At 35.3% G+C, this 23,629-nt stretch overlaps 1 protein-coding gene across 1 annotated transcript in view; it reads right to left on the reverse strand.

The window, feature by feature from the left end:
- LOC149572650 (uncharacterized) overlaps positions 1 to 1,964 on the reverse strand; it is a 68,423-nt gene extending 66,459 nt beyond the window's left edge. The window contains exon 1 of the mRNA XM_089813755.1: positions 1,106 to 1,964. Within this exon, the coding sequence (XP_089669881.1) occupies positions 1,106 to 1,479 (374 nt within the window). The 5' untranslated portion in view covers positions 1,480 to 1,964. The remainder of the gene's footprint in view (positions 1 to 1,105) is intronic.
- Positions 1,965 to 23,629: the final 21,665 nt, after the last annotated feature.

The raw sequence follows: 23,629 nt of genomic DNA on the forward strand, positions 1-23,629 counted from the left end.
GTGATAAGATTTCATATGCTCAATTTCAAATGATGGGCAGTTGAAGTTGGAAAATATACTCCTGCATACATGTTGACCAAGGTAGCAACTTGAGATAAACTGACTTTTTGCTTAGTTTTTGTTGGCCTTCAAGCATGATACTAGTGAAAAAGAGAGTCAAGTCAAGTCCAAGTGTGTCAATCCAATGGGAGCTACAAGTGCAGCGATGTTCATCCAAGATCATATCTCCAAGAGGGAGATTGTTTGGTGTAGAGTCAGCACAATCTCCAAGTGGGAGATTGTTGGAATGTTGCAGCTGATCATGCTACTAGGTTCAAATTTTAGTGACTTCATCAGCCACATTTTCCCCTTAAATCAGTTAACAAGATAGTGCAGAAGGTTAAAGTCCCTCCTACAAGGCCCAGAAGACCGAGGCTAGAGCCCATGCTAGGCATTTGGGGTATTTAGAGGGAAGTGACCCAAAGCCAAAGTTGTTTATTATTTGATTAAGAAGTCAGCTACTATCTTGGCATGTAGACCAATCTTTGTAATCTACCTTGAAAGGCCTACAAATAAGTGGTTGTGTAATGTGAGACAATCATATTGTAATTTGCACTTCGTTGGATAAAAGAAAGAAGTGCACAACTGTTTCTCTAGTGTATGTAGTCCAAATTACGTGAACACATTCCACCATTGTGTTATTGTGTTTTTTTATTATTATTTTTGCCTCTTATTCTGTTTTATATTTTAATATTGTTAATCCTTAACAGATAGTCCATGCCCAAGGTTCAAATTCTCCCCTATATAAGTTGGCACATTACTCCAGTAAAAATGCGGCAAAGCTGTAGAACCCAAAAAAAAAAAAAATGAATGCAGAATTTACTGTATGATATAGTCGAAAACTCTACGTCGACCCGAAGAGTGAAAATTCCAAACTCTCAAATTGTTGTGTTTGATTCATATACGTTTGGTGATTCATATACGTTTGGTGATGATATCCGTTCCCGTGTGAGGCCTAGAAGAGTACTGCAAAATTATTGCATGCAAAATCAAAGTAGTCCAGAAAACACTGAATTTTCTTGTAAAATTTATCTCTCCATTTAAAGGATTTTGCAAAGCAACTCACAGTTTCTGGCAAGTGTCTAAAACAAGACAGTCCAAGTTCTTCAAATCTGCCAAGACAGCTGCCACGTCGTCATCAATAATCCAGGTCCCGGCTAAGTCCAAAACCCTAGTGGAGGGCATATATGATCTTATGCTCTTTAGAACCGCCCTTGTCAAAACCCTGGAGGAAGGCAAGCACTTCAAATGGTTTAATTTGACAGTGAAAGGCACAACCCTAGCCATGATCCGAAACTGGCGGCATGTGCAGACCACGGCTCCCAAGTCCACCACATCATTCACCCGCTCCATTATACTCAATAACACCTCTGTAGGAAGATCCAGCAGACTTGATTCTTCTTCTAGAGAGTCCACAGTTCGAATCCCCCCGCTGCCCATTTTGACGATTAAGATTCCTTCGTGAGAATGATGATACCGAGCGGGGGTAATTATCCCAACGCTGGCTCTGCTTTGGCTGCTGCTTAATCTTTCCGCCCATAAATGTGTCAAGAACAAATGTTCTGTGGATAATAGTAAAACTCATCTGTGATTTCTGCAAATCTTTATATCCTTCTCGCCGTATTAAGAACCGCCTTCGATCTGCTCTTTCGTAGCTCGGGGGCAAAAATTTCCATGGTGAAAGAAGAACGAATGTTGAAACAACGAGCAGAGAATAAAATACAATAATTATACGGATTCCAGTTGCAGGTGTTCTCCAATAAAATTTTTGAAAATATTATGTATACCCTCACACTCTTCTCTTTATAGTTTGACCTATCTCAACATTTTACCTATTATTTGATTTTTCCGAATCGATGGCTCAATATGTTTTAGGAAGATCGACATAATAATAATAATAACAAGAGGCGCAAGCGCCTAAGTTCTTGCCGAATATGATGATTTAAGATATTAAATGTGTCGTAGTCTAAAGATCTATGAAGTTGAGTTTGTGAGATATGAAATGTTTGTTTAGAAGTTTTATAATTTCTAAGAATATATTTATGATTGTTCAATTTGCATTGTGCAGAAAAATAATAACCATAAAATAAGGTTGAATTAAAAATAAACATGAATATTATACTTTCAATTGCTTCCTTCAAAAGATATGTATAAGTTTTGCTTAATTAAATGTTCTAAAGAGCAAAAGTAGTAAAAATAGCAACAAAATTGAAAATAACAGGAAAGTTTTAGAAATTTGAAGATTTTTTTAATTACTAAAATCACACTTATGCACACGAGTAGATTTTTTTGTACATGCAATTTAATGTAATGTTTTCAAATCTTCAGAATCTTGGAAGCTGCGAGAATTTGAGAACTTTGTTATAGTAGAGTTATTGCATGATGTGGACATAATAAAGTTTTTCAAACTTCGTAGTTTTTTTTAGTAATGTAAATATAAAATACATACATGAGAATTTTTTGAAAACCAATTTAATAAATAAATAAAGCATAATTTCTATTTCAATTGACTAATTACTAATTTACCAATTACTTTGACATTTAATTGATCTTATAAAATAGCGTGGGAAGCACTCAAACGGGTATCTAAAAAGGGATAAAAAACAAAGGTATTAAATTTACTTCCTGACTAATGCATAAAAATAAATAAACATAAATTAATTTAAAAATAATATTTATGCTTTAAAAAAACGAAATACACTTATAAAAATATCAATATAATAAAAATTATATATGTTAGATAAATGTATAATTTAATAAAATTATATTAAAAAAAAAAAAATCTATTAAAAGCATTCGTTTAGATATGTAAAAATAAAAATAATTAAATTCTAATTTAAACTATATATAAATTAAAATAAAAATAAATATGAAATTAAAGCATATAAAAAATAATTTTCAAAATTTGACAATTTAAAAGAGTTAAAATGTTATATTTGATTAAAATATCTATATTTGAATAACATTTTACAAATGAAAAAAATAAACATCAATTAAAACTATTATCTTCTTTTATAAAGTTTATCCACTTGTCACAAATGTGGAAAAGATAAGATTGAAATTAATGCATTCATTAATAGAGATAAAGTTACAATTAATGCTTGCATTAATAGAGGTGTTCAAAAAATAGTTGTATTTTTGTTTAAAGGAAAATGAATTTTTTCATTGCTTTTTTCATTATGAGCCAATAAGATTTCAGTTTAATGGTATTTTGTTTTTTCATTAAATAAGATGAAAATGTGAACTTTATAATAAATTTTGAACTCAGAATAATTCTGAAATCTTATTGGACAAATTAATTGGTTTTAGAAATTGAAGAGATCCATAAGTATTCATGTCGTAGGCAGGAACTAATAATAATAATAATAATAATAAAGGGAAGTACAATTTTTTATTATATATATGTATCAATCAATAAAAGGCGGTGTTAGCATTAAATTTATGTTTATTTGATTTTTTTAATCGATGGCTTAATAAAAGATGGACATAATAATAATAAAATAATAATAAAAATAAAAGGAAGTACAATTTTATATCTGTGTATCAATCAATAAAAGGAGGTGTCAAGATTTATGTTTATATAGTAGAAGATAATTTATAAATGGTGATGTCTTAATAGTTATAATAGATAGATACAACTACATCTTAGTTGTTTCTAATATATGGTAGCAAACTAGTGGAAGGGGGAGTATTAGCTAAATTAAAAGTAGATATTGACAACTAAGTGTATAACTCATGGATATGTAATTAAAAGAATGCAGAGAGTTTATTGTTGTCTTGGAAAAGGGTAGACTAAGAAATATTGATATCTATGTTATTGTCTTGGACCCCTCTATGTTTCCTTCTAAGAGTTTTCTTAACAAATGGTTTTATATTACTTGGTGCGAAAACTAGGGTTTTCATTTTCCTACTACCACATGATTCAAAAAGGTTTTCCATTCTTTCTTTTCTATGAAGCCCATAGTCAGGCTCAAATCTTAAAGAAATAGTTTTGTTCTATTGGGTTGTATCCTTTGGGGCCATTGGATGGACACTCGAAACTAATAATTATGAAGTTGTCACTTTATTGTCTCCTAGATGGGTGACCATTAAAAATGTTATGCCACTGCTTTGGAGATGGATACCCAAAACCCTAGAATCTATTAGTAATGTGTTTGAGTAAAAGGACAAACCTGTGTCAGCTTTTATTAAGAAAAAGGATGACAAAACGCAAACTATTCAACTTTAACGACATAAAAGTGGCATTTGTGTTTAAAATTTGAAGATGATGTAAATTGATGAAATGTGTAAAATTGAATGAATTCTATGCCTATAAAAAATTTATTTTTTATTTTGAGCAAGAATTTATTCTTTGTTTTAAATTTCTAAAGTCCTTTTATTTACTGTGAAAAGTATGGGGTGTAGTTCACGTCAAACAAATATATGTGATTTAAAAATATGTTATAGATGACATCTATAGCTAATGCAAAAAAGACAAACATTGGTTTTTGAAGTATATTTTCTTTATTATAGGTATTCAAAGTTGAACTTATATCAATAGCTTTTTTCTGCACTCAAAATTCCCTATCAAATTTAAACCTTTTCAAAAAAAATTACATATTCTTGAAGAGCACTCTCTTCTCTTATTCTAAATATAAATTTTAAATATTTTTTTATATGATTTACTATTTTTTTCCTTTTTTGAGGTAGCATCTTCTCAAATATTAAAATACCTATTTGCAATATTCTGAAATCATAACATATTATAACTAATCAAAACACTACAAAATTTATATGATGATGATCTTCACTCTGAGATCTATAAAAGTATATTTTTACTTTATGAAGAAAGTTGAGTTTTGATAGAGAAATGAGATTTGGCTAAAATAGATTTAGATGTCCTAAAAGGTGACAGATATATGTGATTTTACCCACTTAGGATGGATGAGTCTCCTTTCATTGTCTTCCACAATACTAGGGCTCTTCCTACTGTCAAACTAGTTATTGACCTTCCAAATTTGCCTTGTATAGAACATGAAGATAAACAATTGAAATTCTCTATTGAATACCTTGGTGGCCTTAATGGAAAGGGCATGTGAGAATAAATTGCCCTACAATTAAAAAGAATATTAAGGGTAAGAAGAGGCACAAATCTAGGGCTCATGTCCCTAGTCCTCTTGATCAACATGATATAGAGATGCTTACTGGTCATTTATCCCTCGTGTTAGAATGTAAGTCCGCCAATATAACTAAGAGGGGGTGAATAAGTTATCCAAATATTATAACACTTATCAACCTTATTAATCCTTGACCATATGAGCAATATAATCAGCAACCATAACAAGATACTCATACACAATAACACCAAATATGTTAACTAGGGAAATTGTTGATCAGAGGGAAAACTCCAATGGGGATGGTACCCACAAAATGATGTACTAATATAAATATTCCTTATTAGAGGTTAGACCCTATTAGGAGTCAATAAAAGCATTCAGTACATATTAGTCCCTATTAAGAGACTTTGAATCCCTGTTAGGAGTTGTAGAAGGCAGATGAACCCATTATCCAAATAGCTTCAGGGGCAAGACCAATGAGCCTAGTGTCCAAATGATATTTGTATTATTCCTTATAGAATAATAGAAATGAACTATACTTGAACTTCCTCTTCTTATGTCCTTTCAACTGGACTTTTGCTTCTTCTTCTAATCTTGATGCCAGGTCACAAACTTTGCATCCAATAATCACTTAGATCGCTTACTCACATTTACCAAATGCTCTGCACTTGTTTGTACTATCTCAATCACATTTCATTCTTACAATCAAGGAAAATACTTTCCTTTATACCATGTCCTCAAAACAATTCCTTGAGTCGGCCTTGAGGGTTTCCCAACTAATTATAATAGAACTACATTAAGATAATTAATTATTTTGCAATTACACAACACTATTGACTCATAGTCTTTGCAACTTTTCACACGTGTGACTCCAGACCTTGCACACTCACTAATGTCACCATCAAACTATCTATTTTCACTGTACAACTTTGCACATCGTGATTCTATCTTTGTTAGGAGATATAATCCATTTATCAGAAACTACTTCTCAAATACTTTGTTTGTATATTGCTCTCTATAGATCAGACATATCTTTTGTATTTCTTTAACTCACTTGATTCCCACCTAACCTTGCCACTAAGACACAATATAGAACATGTCCTTAACTACACCTCACTTGACCATTCGTACATTATTCATGCAACCTCATTCTTTGTCTACAACTCTGCCAATCTTCACAGAAACCATACTATGTTGTCATCAATGAGAAACACAATCATAAATGTAACTATTAATCTCCACATGCTCTGGCAATGTTTATGATACTCCCCCAAAGGAATACCATCAACATTCATGTTAACACTTCATCCCTCCTATCAACACTCATCATCCTTCACCAACTTCACCTAGTTTGTCTTCTCCCCTGTAAGCATCTTCTACCCCATAGTTTGTTCATTCCCATTCCATTATTTATGAATTGGACTCCCTCTACTTTGTCATTAAAGATACTCTACATTCCAATGCCCTTTTTCTCATTTCCTCCTTATCCAACTCTATGGTTAACCCTCCTCCACAACCTACTTTGTGTATACCAAAAATCAAGCACACTTCTATAAACCCTTATTCTCAAGAATACTCATAAAAGAGAGCATCTCAAGAGGCAACTTATAGCTCTCTATCTATGACATGCAAAGGTGCAAAATAATATTATGGTGGATCTCAAATGGCCCATGCTATGCGACCCTTGCAAGGTACACCATACAGTGAGAGATTCAAAGATAAGAACAAGGATGATAATATCCAAGAATCACAATGCAAGTGCAATGCAATGCAAGCTATACTAACATGAAATGAAAGATGCAAGCTAAGCTAATAAAATATAAAGACTTACAAGCCTTCCTACTTAGACTATGTGAGCTAAACTAAAGCACAAAAGAAAGCTAAACCATATGCAAGTAAGCTATAATGCAAGTATGAGAATGCAAGATGCACGAATGAGGATACTCCAAGTTCTCAAAAGCTTTAAAGTCACCTAAAAATCCTACAGCATAACATTAGTATAAACATAAGGTTAGAGAATGAGGAGAGAGCCATCCCTTTTAAAGATAAATGGATAGTTGATATTAAGAGGCGAGAGAACTCTTATCAAGGGTGGAGAATGCAGCTTGAGAGATCCATGCGCGTAAGCATCTCACCTGAGAAAGATCAATAGTGATGTTTAAGAGGAAAAATATGTGTGGAGGAGAATAAAGATTCCACCCATCTTGGAAAGTGTTTCCCTCATGTGAGACAAAATGACTTTTCTTTTCTTTTTAAAATAGGAATAATGTTTTATTTGTGCACACTCAAGCTAAGAGAATTTTAGAGGCTTTATTTAATTAAAAGGGAGCAAGTTAATTTAATTAAATAGGAACTTAAGATATAGTGATCGAACCATAGGTTATAATCAAATAAATGATGAAGAAATGATTTGATAAAAAACAAATGATGGATAAATAAAGAAAAAATGCTAGAAAGGGGGGTCATAGCCTAAATGACCATTTTTGAGTGATTACATTTACCACTCTTTGACATGGAATTGATTTGGGAAAACATTAAGTCAAAGAATGAAGAAGCGAAGAAAGCAGTAGATAAAGAGATCTTACTTCAAAGAATGAAGTGCAGAGAGATAGAAAATCTTGAATGTACAGTCAGTTAGCAGCAAATTTGAACATTAGGAGAGAGATAAACAATATAAATACTTGAGACAAGCACCAATACAACAAGCCAAGTAGCCAAAGCAAGTAGATGAATGAAGGGAAAATGGAAAGGTCAAGCATATGCTCCTAAGAAATAGATAGTCACAGTAGAAAAAGCAATTTGCAGCAATGATAGAATATTCTTGCCCCCTCGGGATAGAAATTGAAATGAGATAGAGGAGATGCAAGAATGAGTTGAATCTAGATCAAATTGAGATAAAGCAAAGTCCCCAAGGACAAATAAGTGATTAATACTAAAGAGTGACCACCAAGCAATAAATATGTGCCCAAGTTTGATTGAGTTTGACTAAGAAAGGTAAAGCATAAGAATTAGGTCAAATAAAGAAGGAAGATGGAATAAAATGGAATGAGTAAGAAAAGTGAGAGAGAGTAGAAATGATGATTGCCCTAACAAGATTCAAAGATTAAACCTCTGAAAGTTAGCCAGCTACATAGAAGAAGGAAGAATTTTAAAATACAATTTTAACTAGCAAGATAAACTCGGATTTCAATTTTGATCCCAAAAATGGATCCAAGATGTCAAAATTAGGTAGGGGTGCAATTTTCACAGAAACCCAAGGAGGTAAAAAATTAGGTCAAAATAGGGTCAAAAGGTTATATAAGGGGCCCAAGGGGTCATTTTTCTTATTCAAGTTTTGAGAGCTTAGGTAATAGAGAGAAAGAGAGAGAGAACGATGGCTCAGAGGAGAGTTTTGACTAAGACACACTAATTCAAGTGCAACTAGTTGCACAACTAGCCTCTGTAGTACAGTCTTGTTGAGCTGTCATTTTACACAATGCTTAATGGTAGGAATCCTTTTAAACTCCTCTCTTGAAAATCTGATATGGGATCAACTCCAAGGTTCCAGGTGACCTTGCAACCTACTAGAATCCGCTTAGTTGAAGATAAATGTTTTTTATTCACAAAGAGGCCTTTGTTGGTTCGAACCAATTTCAAATAAGATGATTAATTTGCTTGCTATTTCAAAATTAACCACAAAAAAAATATGTTTATGGTACTTTCTATTTTTAAATGAATGCAATCTAATAATCCAACTATATGAGTTCCTAATTTAACCAAAGGTTAGCAAAGAAAATAATGAAGATTAAGTAAGGAGAGATGAAAGCAAATAACATGAAAGGAAAATTCCTAACAGACATAAACCATGGTAACAACACGTCTGCAAGTTAAATCATTGAAAAGATTGGGTAGGAAACCAAAGAAAATAGGAGCAGTGCTTCCTCAATTGCAAGGCCACAAAAAGTGCCCTCAAGCGAGATGAGAAGCTATGTAGGAACAATAGGGTGATCTCTTCTCCAACTCTGTATGTAAGCAAAATTTGTCAACACATAGCAAACACCAGAACTAAAATATTGCACAATCAAATCAACACAACAAAACTATTGGTCCATTATTATCATGAACAAGAATCCACAAAAAATAACACACTCTAGCAAGAATAACTACACGCAGCATGAGAGCACCAAAAGCATATATCATTGCATCAAAATAACAAGCTGGAATACATGTTACATTCCTCAATTTATAAAAAATCATCTCCTCAATTTGTGTTGAGAGTGAGAGATCTCTTCATGCAAATATATGCTTAAAACTAATAAAACTAATCTAATTATGTATAAATTGACTCTCTAAATGGCGTTAAAATAGAACTTTGTCCTTGTTTGTACCAATTAATGGGTGCATGAGCCTTTTCATGTCTTAAAACAAATAAAGAAGCATTAGATAAGAAGAAGGAAGCTATAAGAGGATCTGGGAGTCACTGGAAGCTCTAAAAATGGAAGCTTGGCCTTCTCTGAATGTTTCTAGGAGTTAAATTATCATCAGAATACATTTCTAGTGCATGGAAAGCTCTAAATTTGGAATTGGTAGTTAATTATCGACACATCTCTGACTTCTTCAAAATTTATGGTGCACCTTTGGAATAGTACAACTGCGCAGCAAGTTCAAAAAAATAAAAATAAAAAATCCCCAAGTGTCAAAATTGAATTTCTAGCTTCTAGGTTTTCCTCTCCATTACACTAGAGCGATGTCTAGATGTTTTTTCCTAAATTTCTCTATAATCTTTGCTACTTGGGAAGTTAAGCATCCTTGAAAGTTCTTCAAAATTGTTCATCTACTGCTTATGCTGATTTGAGCTTCATCTTTGGCTCATCTTCAAAAATCTCAAGGGAAATAACATCATAATACATATCTGCATCCAAAATTTTCTCTTGAGACTAACCTTTTAACTTCTAAATATCTTCATGAAGTTCTTCCATGACCTTATTTCTAATAGCTATCTTCTCAATCCAATCCTCAAATTTATCAATTTCATCTATTGTATACACTTCTGTGAGTGTATGATACCTTTGACCTTTTATTGTTTAGAGTGCTTGGAGGGCTTTTCCCCAAGTATGTACCTCATCAATAAGCCCAAAATCCTGGACTACTATAGATACCAGTTTCTCTGCATTAGAATAAACATTATGCAATAGGTTCAAATTAGCTTGTATTATCTCTACACCCTTCTACTCAAAATTGTTACACCATTGCTGATATGCTCCCAAAAATAAATCAACTTGAACACTCCCCTTATCTCTCCTTTCTAGTGTCACAATGAGAGTAACCTCTGGGTGGTCTTGATCCAATGGACAGACAATTCCATGTAGATATCCTCTTAGTAGCTCATTTTCTTTGTGCAACTTTATTAAGTCATTCTCAATATCATCAAAATGCCTGAACACCTCCCTGGTGCCCTTAGTGATCATTACTTTGGTTGTATCTATTGTGGGCTTTCCTAATAGGACTTTGTAATTTGATAGTCCACAGGAGTGAAACCTTTGGTCTTAACATGTGGAGGAGGAATGACTATGTGAGAAAGTAGGTCTTGATCTCTATTTGTCATTATGAAGGTCAATTTTTGTGCATCACCCATAGGTGGCTCAAGCCTCTTGATGGCTTCTACTAGTGCATCCATAGTCTGCTCTTCATTTAGGTTCAGATATCACTTTTGTCAGACCATAACTTCCCTCTTCAACTAGGTTGGTGAAGTGCCCATAGGAGACAAGTATTTGGTTGAAGAGGAGGTTTCTCCAACAAGCCCTTTTCCCTTATCACTCCTTTCCAGAGTCTTCTCCTTCTGCGAGAGATCTAAATTTGGTGTCCCTGCATCTGTTGTATCAAAAGTCCCAACCTTTGTATCTTGAGAAGTTTGTTGAGGTTCTTCAAGTATTTGTCCTTCCTCAGATACTTCATTGATTGGTCTTTGTTTAGGCTCTTCTTCACACACCGCTCTTTCTTCTTCAGTGAGGGAGAGGAGTGGTTGATACTTTGTCCAAATATGACAAATCTTGAAATGGTGGTGGTGAGGTACCTAAAGATCCTTGTGGTAGAGGTTACATTTGATTCCAATCCTCTCCCAAAGGTTGGTTCATGGGTATATGTCATATTTTATCACCCACCATTTTAGTCCCTACTGACATAAAGTCAAAATCAGATATTTTGAAAATACTTGTTCCTTGCCCCTCTTGCTCATCTATCCACTATTGTTGCTCATCCTCTAAAGTTGTAACCTCAATAGGTTGCCTAGGAATAGATGGTGGCATGATGGTGGAGCTCCTCCTCTTCTCTTCTTGGGCAACCCTTGCCAAGCGTGTCCTTTGACTCAATGGGAGATAGTCTTTTTCATCTTCTTCATCCTCTTCATCCTCTTCAAGGATGGTTTCTAGAACTAGAAGAATAGGTATAATCTATCTTTGTATCTTTTTCCTACTAGTTCTTCTAATAGTAGATCGAACTCTAGCTTTCTTAGTAGGTGAAGGAGGGGCTTGTTCCTCTTGTACAGGTGGGGATAGCTCCTATGCTTCCTATTTTGGGGCTTGTTCTAAGGGAGGCACCGGTGGAATATCTTGAGTTTGAGTTGCCTCTACATTTTGAGGCTCTTGGTTCTTAGGTGATTGATCTACCTCTTGGGCTTGAGTAGCCTCTTCTTGTTGAGGTTCTTCAACTTTGGGTTCAACTTGCTATGGAGAAACTCTTTTCCTCTTATTGTTCCCTTTATTCGCCATAAAGTAACCAACTTCCATGTCATGCTTATATATCATTTCCAACCTAACTAGAGATTGCGCAGGGAAAGTTGGTACTATTATTTTTGCACCTTTACTCTTAGCTGGGCATGATGTGGCCTAAAATATTACAATCTAAGGAACTAGGTCCAACTTAAAGGGCTTCTTGATTCAACCCTTTGTCAATTGGATTAATGTCTCACCCTATGATTGGCATCTACATTCTCTTCCATGTCAACCTTTGTATTCATGATTGGCCTATCAAATATCTTATCATGATTGTACAAGGGATCCAAGACCTCTTGAGTGTCTTGTTGGACAACCTTAAGTGGGATCTTTATTTTCAAGGTGCTACCCGCCAGATATAGAGTCATCCTACAATAATCCCTAATTTGGATAGCATATTCATTTGTTGCATTCATCTAATGATCCTCTACTACATCTTCGCAAACAAATTGTTTCCCTGCCAAAATTTGAACTCTGCCAATATTATCAAAAAATAGATGAGAAGAGTTGTAATCTCGCAAGGAATATTGATCCCATTCTACATAAAAGGTCATGATATCCTATTTCCTTTCTACTTCAAACAAACCTATAGTGATGGGCCATACCCAGGTCTTCTTATGTTGTTTCCTCAATCTATCATATGTAGATATGAATTGTCTTGTAATCTCCAATAAAATAAGCTTATCTGATGGATATCTCAAGAGTTTCCTCAAATTCACCATTGTGCCTACTACCATTAGGTAGGTGAATGTCTTGAACTGGATGTAATAGGCACCCATCTTTGCAATCCTTGTTGTTGCCTCTACTGACATCCTCTTGGCATAATCACCCTTAATGAACCTAATGATTACAAAAATGAAAGCATCATTGACTATTTTGTATTATTTTCTCTAATCTGAAAGCTTCTTCTTTACCAATTGGGGATACATCATGTAAGGCCAAGCATTAGCATCTTGCATGTGTCCCTTCTTATACAATCATGGATATTTAGTTGTCCTTATCGCCAGTAAATACACTAATAATGATGTCACGTAAAACTTAGGGTTGAATTTGACTCCTACCAAGTGTTCATCTAAGTTTTCACTTAGTATTGTGGCCCAATCAATTGACACTTTAGTTGTTCTGATGGTCTTGATGAAATGTACCATCCAAATATTCAGGTGCCCAACTGTCGGTAAACCTAGAACCCTACTCAGAAACACAATGGAATACTCGATGTCATCCTTCATGTATCCTCTAGTCCTACATGTAATACCTTCATGGAATACCTTGCTTGCTCTTCTTCCCACCAGTGTTCTATCAATCAAGAATGATGATTGTGTGATCTCTTTAGCTTCCTTTTCATGTTCCCTATACCATCTTTTGGCTTGATGATAAGTAATTTTCACATAGTGATCCACTCTCGGAAGATGGAAGATTTTCTCAATGTTCCTCGATCTTAATTCTAGGACTATCTCCCCTATTATACTCTTCACAACTCTTTCTTCTGCCATGTAATTCTCTACCAAGGCCATGAGAAACTCTAAATATTTCACTAATGTGGGATGTGAAGCTCAATTAACCAAGCCTAATGTTAAAAGTGTTGAGACCATCAAGGACCTCTCCTTAGGCTTGTTGCAAAGTACTAGGAACGTGCTCCAATCTATATGTCCCAATTTTGTATCTCTAATCTCCAAATGTGCATCCTGAAAGCATGATTTCCTAGGTGCCCCTTGAAACTTGAAAATAACTAGTTTTAGAGTCATCTTCTCTGCAAGTGATGTGGACGAGGAAGCCATTCTATCTACAAAAAACATAAACACATTAGTCTGGAGGGGTGAAAATAAAACCCTAATTGCCAAAAACCAGACCCAAAACCCTAAAACCCTCACAAAACTAGTCAAACCCCCCTTTTAACTATGTTTATGTAGTTTAGCGCACCTTGCACACCTTAATAGATGTGCTAGGTGTGCTAAATAACCTTTACAAGGTTATTAAGTGTGTAGCACCCTTATGGAGCATGCACATGCGCATGTGCGCTACTACACACATTGCAATGTGTGATGTGAGGGAGCGTGAAGGGTTTGCACATGCACACCTTGATGGGTTTCTCATGTGTGCACCCATACTTGTGTTTAGGTTAAAGGGTTAGAAATAGTGTGCATATGCACACAATTACATAGGTTTCTTAGCTTAAGTTTTGTGAAAGGTGTGCACCTATGCACCTTGGATAAGTGGGCATGTATGTGTGCACCTCCAAAGGGTGCTCATGCATACTTCCACATCTTGCAAACCCATGATAGGTGTGCATGTGCGCTAGGTGCACTAGTGCACACCTTAACCTTTTAATCATCTTTCTGGTCCAAATGACTTAAGTCTAACAACTGGGTTTTTTCAGGTAGGGTACCAAGCAAGACATAAACTCTAGTAAAGCCCCAAAAAAAGACTCAAACCTCAAACTAGGGGTCTGGGAAAGCAAAAAAATAAAATACTAAGGGGTTCCCATTTTTGGAAGAAATGGGTTGTGCGTTGTGAAACCACAAGAAGTCCACCACTAAGTATCTAACGTTTGAGCAATTTGTTTGAGTTATTTTGAGCATTTTAGCATGTGTTTCAAGGGATTTAATAGGTTATCACAAAATATCATGTGATATTATTGATCACTATTGATTAGAGCACCTGAGGTAGTGGGGTTGAGACTTGTGCCCCAACTAGACGATACCAAGAGAGTCATACTAAGATTCATGGGTTTTAGTGGTTTATTGTGGTAGCCCCATATATGGGAAAAACATGGATTACTAACAACATTGGCCAAGAGGAGGCATACAAACACAACACCTTTCATCTTCACACTAGAGAGGCCACCATCATACTAGAGAATGTGTACCACATCCTTCGAGTGTCATGCCATGGAGGCCTGGTGAGTTGAGTAGAGTACATTCTGTACTAATGTGTATGTAGGTTTGTTTGATATTAGTACATGTGTGAGCTTTTGTATGTCATGGGTTACTTTGATCAATCCCCAATAGATGGCAGAGTCGCATTACATGAGGTGTTTTGTGATGTTACTATCTTATATAGACATATAGGTTGGGTGTAGATGATAACCCAATATGGAGACCAATTTTTGGTAGCATACATTATGTGCTCCCTCATAGCACAAGAACTAATAAAAAACAAGAGTTAGTGAGTATTTCCATGTGGATGGGCTGAATTGGTTATGGATCTCATACGAAGGCTGAGATGGATGGTGTGTGGCCCATCTATCCTAGTGGACATGTACCATGAGCTACATGAGATCATGTACAGGTAGGGGAGGAGTTGGGCATGCAAAGCAATTTTGGCACATGTGTGGGCATGGGACTGGTATAGCCACGAGAGAGGGGATTCCTCTATATCTATAGATATTTAGGGTTTATTACACAGTCACGCAATGGAGATGTATCCTTCTACAGGTGGATACTAGATGAGTTGGCCCCATTCGAGTGGCAGCCATATGTGGGATATGAGGCATGGTAGGAGACACAAAATGAGCTAGGATACATGTTTTACAATTGACCATTGATAGGGATGCATATAGGTATTATTGAGAGGTTTGTGATTAGTCATGTATGGTGATAGTTTGGGTGAAGATAACAAGTACCTACGAAGACGATGACATACACTTGATTCATGGAGGAGGACCTAGGGTAGCTACTCATGTTGTGTTACATAGAATGTTTGGATGAGACACAATGGCTACAACAAAGAGCCTAGGAGTATCTCCTAGCTCAAATAAATGTGGGGATCTCTCTCGATTACCTTAGAGAGATGAGAAGGAGGTCATTCCCATGATTTACAGTGTTAGATACTTTGCTAGGGGATAATGGAAGAGGTGGGGATAACGAGGATGGAAGAGACGAGGGGAGAGGAGGAAGAGGGAGAGATAGGCCTAGTGGCTCCAGGGGTCCATCCAATAGTCAAACTAGGTTGAAAAGTGTTAGGAGTAACCATAGACATAAATAAAAATTACATGCAAATATAACCAATATCAAAAAATAATAAATCACACAAAAGAGAACACAAGACACACAGATTTAATGTGGTTCACCCAATCCATGGGCTACATCCACCAACGTCAAGTCCAATATTATTATTATCTAGTTATTACAATCTACAATCGCTTACAACTCAAAACCACCACAAGAAGCTACAATCTCATCGTACATTGTGAAATCCCTAAACCTAAGCCATTTTATGCAAGCTTTTTGTTGCTTACAAAATTAGGGCTAGAATAAGTATTCCAATAGAAAAAATAGCATCTGACATCTTTTACAATCATAAAGTTCATTGAGAGCACATGGGTTTTTGCCCTTTGACCCCGTCTTGGGGGCATTGCCCCCAAACCCCCATAGTAAAATCTGGGGATAAACCACCTTGAATAAAGTGAGGAAACATTGATCTCTAAGTTTGATTAGGCTCCACATCACAAAAAGGAGCAGGGTCAGAGAGGAGGAGGAGCCAACAAATGAAGAGAGGCTAGTGAGATGACCTCAATTGGAGAGACAACAACAGAGACAAGAGCAGAGGAAAGAGCTATATGTACCAACTAGAGGATAGGATATGAGAGATCAAAGGATTAGAGTACTCAAGGCCAAACTCTAGCAAGCATGCATTACCATCGTCGTGTAGGACTAGCAACTCATAGGTGAGTGTATTTGTGGTGAGGAGTTTTGGAGATAGTGATATGTAACAAGGTGAGAGTCAGAGCATCATGGAGTGAGAGCTACCTATTGCTATGTAGTATGGAGAGTTGTTGTGCCTCCTGAACAAGGACTATTGGATTACAAATCAAATACAAATATAATCATAAAGTTCATTAAGAGCACCTAGGGTTTTCCCCTTTGATCTTGTCTTGGGGGCGTTACCCCCAAAACCCCATAGTAAAATCTAGGGGGAAACCACCTCGAATAAAGTGAGGAAACATTAACCTCTAAGTCTGATTAGGCTCCACATCACAACAAGGAGCAAGGTCAGATAAGAGGAGGAGCCAACAAATGAAGAGAGGCTAGTGAGATGACCTCAAGTGGAGAGACAACAATAGAGAGAAGAGTAGAGGCAGGAGCCACATGTACCTCATATGTTTGGCTTTATGTTATGATATAGATTCATGATTTAAAAGCTTAAAACATGGATAGATTAGATATGATTATGAGATTAACCCTTCGTGATGGTAGGAATTAAAGAAGCATTAAGTTGATATGACTAAAAAGAAGCAAAGGGAATGTTCAAGAAGAAGCAAGAGGAGTGGAATGTAGTTAGAAGATACACCTACAAAGATAGGGAGGACCCTCTCAACATTTAGAATGCAAGCTAAACTACAAATGAACCCTAGAATGCAAGCTAGTATGTAAAGGTGCAATTGCAAGGGTTATATAATGAGGTCATAGTTTTTATCATCAAGCCTTATTAGGGACATCGAAAAATCATATAATCATCACTAGTGTAAACTATAAGGATATGAATATGATATATATCATATAGGGGTTCGGGAACCCAACGTATGCATCAAAGACATAAAGGTCAAGATGGAAGTGCAATTAGATTCCCTAAGTTTAGTGTGTCAAGATTGTGCTTGCATTGAGATACAAAATGTCAAGATGACCATATGAATGCACTTGCAAAAAGCAGACAAGGATGATACATTTGAAGATCTCAAGTGCCAAGTGGGACAAGCAAGATGCTTAGGACACCTAAGATCGACAAGGTATACCCACAAGCAAAAGGCAAAAGAAAACATGTTCAATTTTCCCAGTCCTCTAGTCCATGACATCCTTGAGAGACTATAAGGAAGGGAGAACTTAATAGATAAACCATCATAGACAACACACAAAGAGAAATAATGCCAACAAATCTCATCCAGTTTTAGTGTTTAAGTGTGTGTGTGTGTGTGTGTGTGTGTGAGTCACTTGATTGTCTCTTTAAGACTCAAGTCTGCCAATTTTTCTAATTTTTTGGGTTTTTTTTCAGCAACATATATAAATTTTTAGGATCATAAGATATGTGTAAGTGTTAAGAAGCAAAAGCACTAACCATATAAGTTCTTGATGTGAAGTATGTTAATGGGCTTGGGGAGCTATTCTCCCTCAGGTGTAGAGAGATGATAAGAACTAGATCCAAATGCAACAATAACCATTTAGGGACCCAACCAATTAGATTTGAACTTGCTCTTATATTCTATATTTTTCTATTTTTTGGATTTTATTTAAGGACAAGATCAACAACTCAAAATTCTCTAGGATGAACTTTCTTATTGTAGTTGGTAGACATGCATTTTTGTTAAGTCCTCATATGATCAAAAGCAACTTTACGTCATTCATCTAGGACCTCAAGTTCATGTATCCTCATAGCCCTATAATCTTTATCAGTGATTAGGCTTTTTAGAGAGACTCGCATGGAAGGAATCTCAACCTCAAGTGGTAGAACAAACTCAGACCCATAAACTAGGGCAAAAGGCATAGCCCCAATAGGCATGTGTATGCTAGTTCCATATGCCCAAAGTGCAGGATTAATCTGCAACCAATCTTTCCTAGACTTATGCACAATTCTATTCAAGACTTTCAATAATGTTTTGTTTGAAGCCTCAGCTTGATCATTCCCTTAAGGGTAGAAGATAGAGGGCCAATGTTGTTTAATTTTTAACTTCTTATTGAGTTGGCTAAGGTCCTTATTTTTGAATTGTCCTCCATTGCCATTGATTATGGAGGAGTGAATGCCATAGCAAAAAATCATATGATTCAATATGAACAAAGCAACATGCTTCCCTATAATAGCAGAAAATGGGACAACCTCAACCCACTTAGTGAACTATTTTGTAGCTATGATAATAAACTTATATCCACTTGAAGATCTAGGGTGTATTTTTTATGCTAGATCAGAGGTACATTGTTGAAAAGACCAATGTGTAATAAATGAGATTAATTCATGTCCAGGGGCATGAATCAAGTTATTGTGTAGCTAACACTTTTTGTTGGACTTAGCATAACATACGACAATTTCTTGCATAGTAAGCCAATAGTAACTAGTCCTAAGTAGTTTTTGAGCAAGCGCAAGCTCATTCGAGTGAGACCCACAAATGTCATCGTAGACTTTAGCTAATGCCCATTCAGACTTATGCATCTCTAAGCACCTAAGGAGTGTTCCATCTAGACCCTTCATATACAAGTTACCAGAGACAAGGGTATAATGGGAAGCATTTCAAATGAGTTAGCATTTCTTGTTGCAAGTGAGGTTGTCAGGGACAATTTGATCATGAAGAGTGGAGTAGATGGTAGCATTAACAGGAAGAATCATGACCAATGACAAAGAAAATGACTCAATTGTCAGGGAAATTATAGGTGGGATAATGTAGTCCTTCCACCAAGAATTTGAACCAAGATTCATGCTCTTTCAATTGTAAGATGATTTCTAAGGTAGCCATAACATCTAGAGCCTTGTTTTTAGCCCTCGGAATTTATTAAAAAGTGGCAAAGGAGAAATAGTTTCATAGAGCATCAACTAGTTTCTTGTATGGAATCAACTTGTCACCCTTGATTTGATAGTCATTGTTAATCTTATTTATGATAAGTTGGGAGTCTCCATAAATGTGTAGCTTAGTTATCCTCCATTCAATAACTAATTTTTTGCCTTTTGTGAGAGGCTCATATTCTACTAGGTTATTTATGAATGGAAACAAGAGCTTGTAAGACTTAATAATTGTATAGCTATTAGGTGTAATGAATAGAATACTAGCACCAACACCATTTTGAGTATGGGATCCATCAAAGAATAATTTCCAAGTCCTATCTGTGACATACATAATTTATGAATCCGGGAACTCTATCTACATAGGGACATTATCTTGGAGAGGAAAATCAGGGAGTTGGTTTGCAATAGCTTGTCCTTTGATGGCTTTACATTCAATGTACTAAATGTCAAATTTTGATAGAACCATCATCCATTTAGCAAGCCTACCTGTAAGCACATCTTTACTTAGAAGGTACTTAAGAGGATCAATTTTTGCAACCAGATGTGTAGTATGAGCTAGCATATAATGTCGCAACTTTTGAGAGGCAAATATGACAGTGAGACAAGCTTTCTGGAATGTTATTATAGTTGATCTTATAAGTAACTAATATCATATTGATATAGTATATAGCTCATTCCTTTCCATTCTCATCATGTGGTACTAGTAATGCCCCTAGGGAAGTAGTTGTAGCTGAAATGTGTAAAATCAAGGGCTTCCCAGGAATAAGAGGAATGAGAATAGATGGTTTAGCCAAATATTTCTTGATTTGAGCTAGGCTCTTTTCACATTCATCATTCCACACAAATATAGATCCCTTATGCAAATTATTATTGAATGGTTAAGACCTGTCAACCAAGTAATAAATAAACCTCCATATAGATTGTAGATGTCCTTGAAGACTTCTTAATTGACTTATATTTCTAGGAGGTGGTATTTCCATTATTGTGTGTACTTTCTTTGGATCAACTTCGATGCCCTTAGCGGATATGATGTAGCCTAAAAACTTACTAGAGGTGACAAAAAAAGCACATTTTTTTAGGATTAAGCCTAAGCTAAAATTGTTCCATACAATCCAATATCAAACTCAAGTCATCTAAATGTGTATTTCTTTGTTTAGGCTTAGCTAAGGTGTCATCTACACAATCCTCCATGTTTTAGTGCAGTGTGTCATGAAAGATGGTTGTCAAAGCTAGTTGATAAGTGGAACCCACATTCTTAAGACCAAAGGGCATAACATTCCAACAAAAGGTACCCCAATCACAAGTGAAATTTGTCTTCTCTTGGTCTTTAGGAGCTATTGTTATCTAATTGTATACCGATAATCCATCCATCAAGGACTACATTTCATAGCCTGTAGTCATGTCCACTATCATGTTTTGGAAGTGGAAAGTCATTATCAGGGAAGGCTTTGTTTAAATCTCAAAAAAAATTGCAAAATCAAATGGACTTGTCATGCATTGAAATAGGTATAATGTTGGATATCCATTCAACATAATCTATAGCTCTAATAAATTGTGCAATTAGGAGCTTTTCGAGCTCAATTTTCACTAACAAGGCAATGAGTGGATGCATTTTCCATAGTTTTTGTTTGAGAAGTTTGACACTAGGAGCTATAGAACAATTATTCATAATTAAGTCAATGTAAAGATCGAGCATGCCTACATATGTTCAATCGAAGTTGATTTTATTTTCTTGGAAGAATTGATTAAACTACTCTTTTTCCTCAGCTAATAGCAACTGAGCTAAATGTATTATCTTAGGATAATCTTATGTACCATGGTTGATAGGTTGTGTGGGTTCAATCAAAATTGATGATATATCTTGGAAATAGCTCGATAGATTACCAAGTACCTCATATTTGGTCACCTCTAAGAGGTTTTCATCCTCAAATATGTCTTTGTTTTTATGATATTTTGGCTTTGACACCGCCAGAAAGTGGTTTTCGCCATTAGAACCTCTTTTTTCATTTTCCATTTTAATTTATGACTAAGGTACTTTATATCTAACTTACTCATGTTAACAATTGGCTCATCAGAAAAATTTCCTACCATAATCTCAATCATCAAGAATGAGTCATCTTAGTTTTGCTAACTGCGAGCTACTAATTTTATTTTAGTATGTTTAATGCCATCATGTGTGTTATATTTATGCATAATTGGTTATATAGTTTATATTTATAAACAATTATGGTTATGAGTATGTATTTCATGATGTTAATATGGGGGTATTAGGCATGATATTATAGGATTAGTAGTTGGAGGCTAGTGGATATTTTAAGATGAGATGGCGATGGTCTTAACAGTTAGTGGATCTAACATTAAATTAGAGTAGCCCTCGTTAGTTGTACTTGGTATGCTTACATGGAGATGTCCAACAATTTTCTTCTGATGTTTGGACTCTAATTTTCTTTCCATATTTCACATTTGTGTATCTAATTTGATAGTTGTCTGGTGGCTTATCATTATATATTTGGAATGATTATGTGGAGGAAAACAATAGTTTTCATTTGATGTTTGGATTATGATTTTCTCTTTGTATTTTAGAATTGTGTACTTTATTTGAGTGTCATTGAGTGGCTTAACTTTAGTTGCTTGTGCGAAATTATGCAAGCATTACTCTCTTATTATGCAAACGTACTTCATCCATGCCTTCTTCTTTTTTCATATATTGCAAGGGATTTCATTTCTTCTTGTGTTAAATGTTATCATAGCAAATTTAAGGCTTTTAATTGCCTTAAGCTTGAGTTGTTTTGGTTTTGTGGGTATGTTGTTTTCTTGCTAAACTTATGCTAGGGGGTTTTTTCTGTGGCTTTGTGCTCTGGTTCTTCTTTGTGGTCAGCATTATGTCATGTCATACCAATTCTTTGGTAGGGGTTAGTTATTTACTTGAGCTCTATTATGTCTATTCAACATTACATATGGACTATTATCCTAGAAACTACAGTCTTTTTGGAAATTGAAGAGTAGGGAATGTCATTTCTTATAGCAAAGATGATATGATTGCATCTATTTTCTTCTGTAAATGCCCACATTATTCATAGAGGTATAAAGAGGATCATTGGGCATGACATTCTTTTTCCTCTAGGAAAGAGAGAATAATTTACCCTTCTTAGATTTTGTCAGTATTCTTATCAAATGCTGTGGACATGTTGTAATCTTCATTTCATCTTGAGTTGATTGTTAGTTGATTTGTCAAGCCTAGTTTTTCATAGGGAGGCAAGATTGCAAAAGCTTGTTAGAAATATGATCTTTGGGGGGTGATGCTCTCATAGGAGGTCTTTTTCACCATCATGTAATTCTTAGCAATCATGGTATTTATGTGGTTTTAGAGAGTATTAAAAAGACTCTCAAGAGATAGTCCTTCCGTCTGGCTAAAGTTGCTCAACAATAATATGGTTTGCACTTGTCAAGAGATTATTTTAACAGTTTGCATCTGGTTGTATTTTCTATTTTGGATCTCTTGGAATATCATTCATCTAGTGACCCATCCTCTCAGCCACTCATCTCCCCATAGATTTCGACCTCTTCCCATCCTCTTTGTGATCTTACTCTTAAGCTCAGTCATTCAGATCCTATAATAGGTTTTATGGAGGAATAAGATGCTTAATATGTTGTATATTTTTGCCACTTGTATTTTTCCTTTTGTTACAACAATATGGTTTTGATCGATGATAGAGGCCAAGAATTACTACTTCAACAATCTTTTGGCTCTATATCTAGGTATATTATGTAAATGAAGTCATAGATTCTAGAATATTGTGACTTTTTGGGATACTTGTATGTATTAGTTAGATTATAGTTTTACGTTCCTCTTCTTTTTTCTTCTATCAAATGTAAATTAGAGGCACTGATCTTGGGATTTTATTTTATTACCCAAATTAGTGGTCCTTCATTTCTTTTTTGTTTTATATTGATGGAGTCATGAACAAAGTTTTTCTTCCTGGTTCTTTTCTGTAAGAGCTCCTTATGTTAGAATCAATACTATTATAAAAAGAAAATTATACATATAATATATAATATACCAAGTGGCTTTGCCACCTTTTGAAAACAATTGGCTTGCCATTGGAAGAGGCTATGGGCTCAATAACACTTACATAGTAGGTGATCTCATAGTCATTTTGAAAAAATGGTAGCTCAGGCCTTTGGTTTTCTACAGACCAATCAATGATATCAAGGTGTACAAGGGATAACAAAGTGGAAGGTTCCAAATTATTGATATGG

This window comes from Cupressus sempervirens, chromosome 2 (assembly GCF_028749045.1).
Source record: "Cupressus sempervirens isolate cs-2001-9-10 chromosome 2, ASM2874904v1, whole genome shotgun sequence".
Taxonomy (NCBI): domain Eukaryota; kingdom Viridiplantae; phylum Streptophyta; class Pinopsida; order Cupressales; family Cupressaceae; genus Cupressus; species Cupressus sempervirens.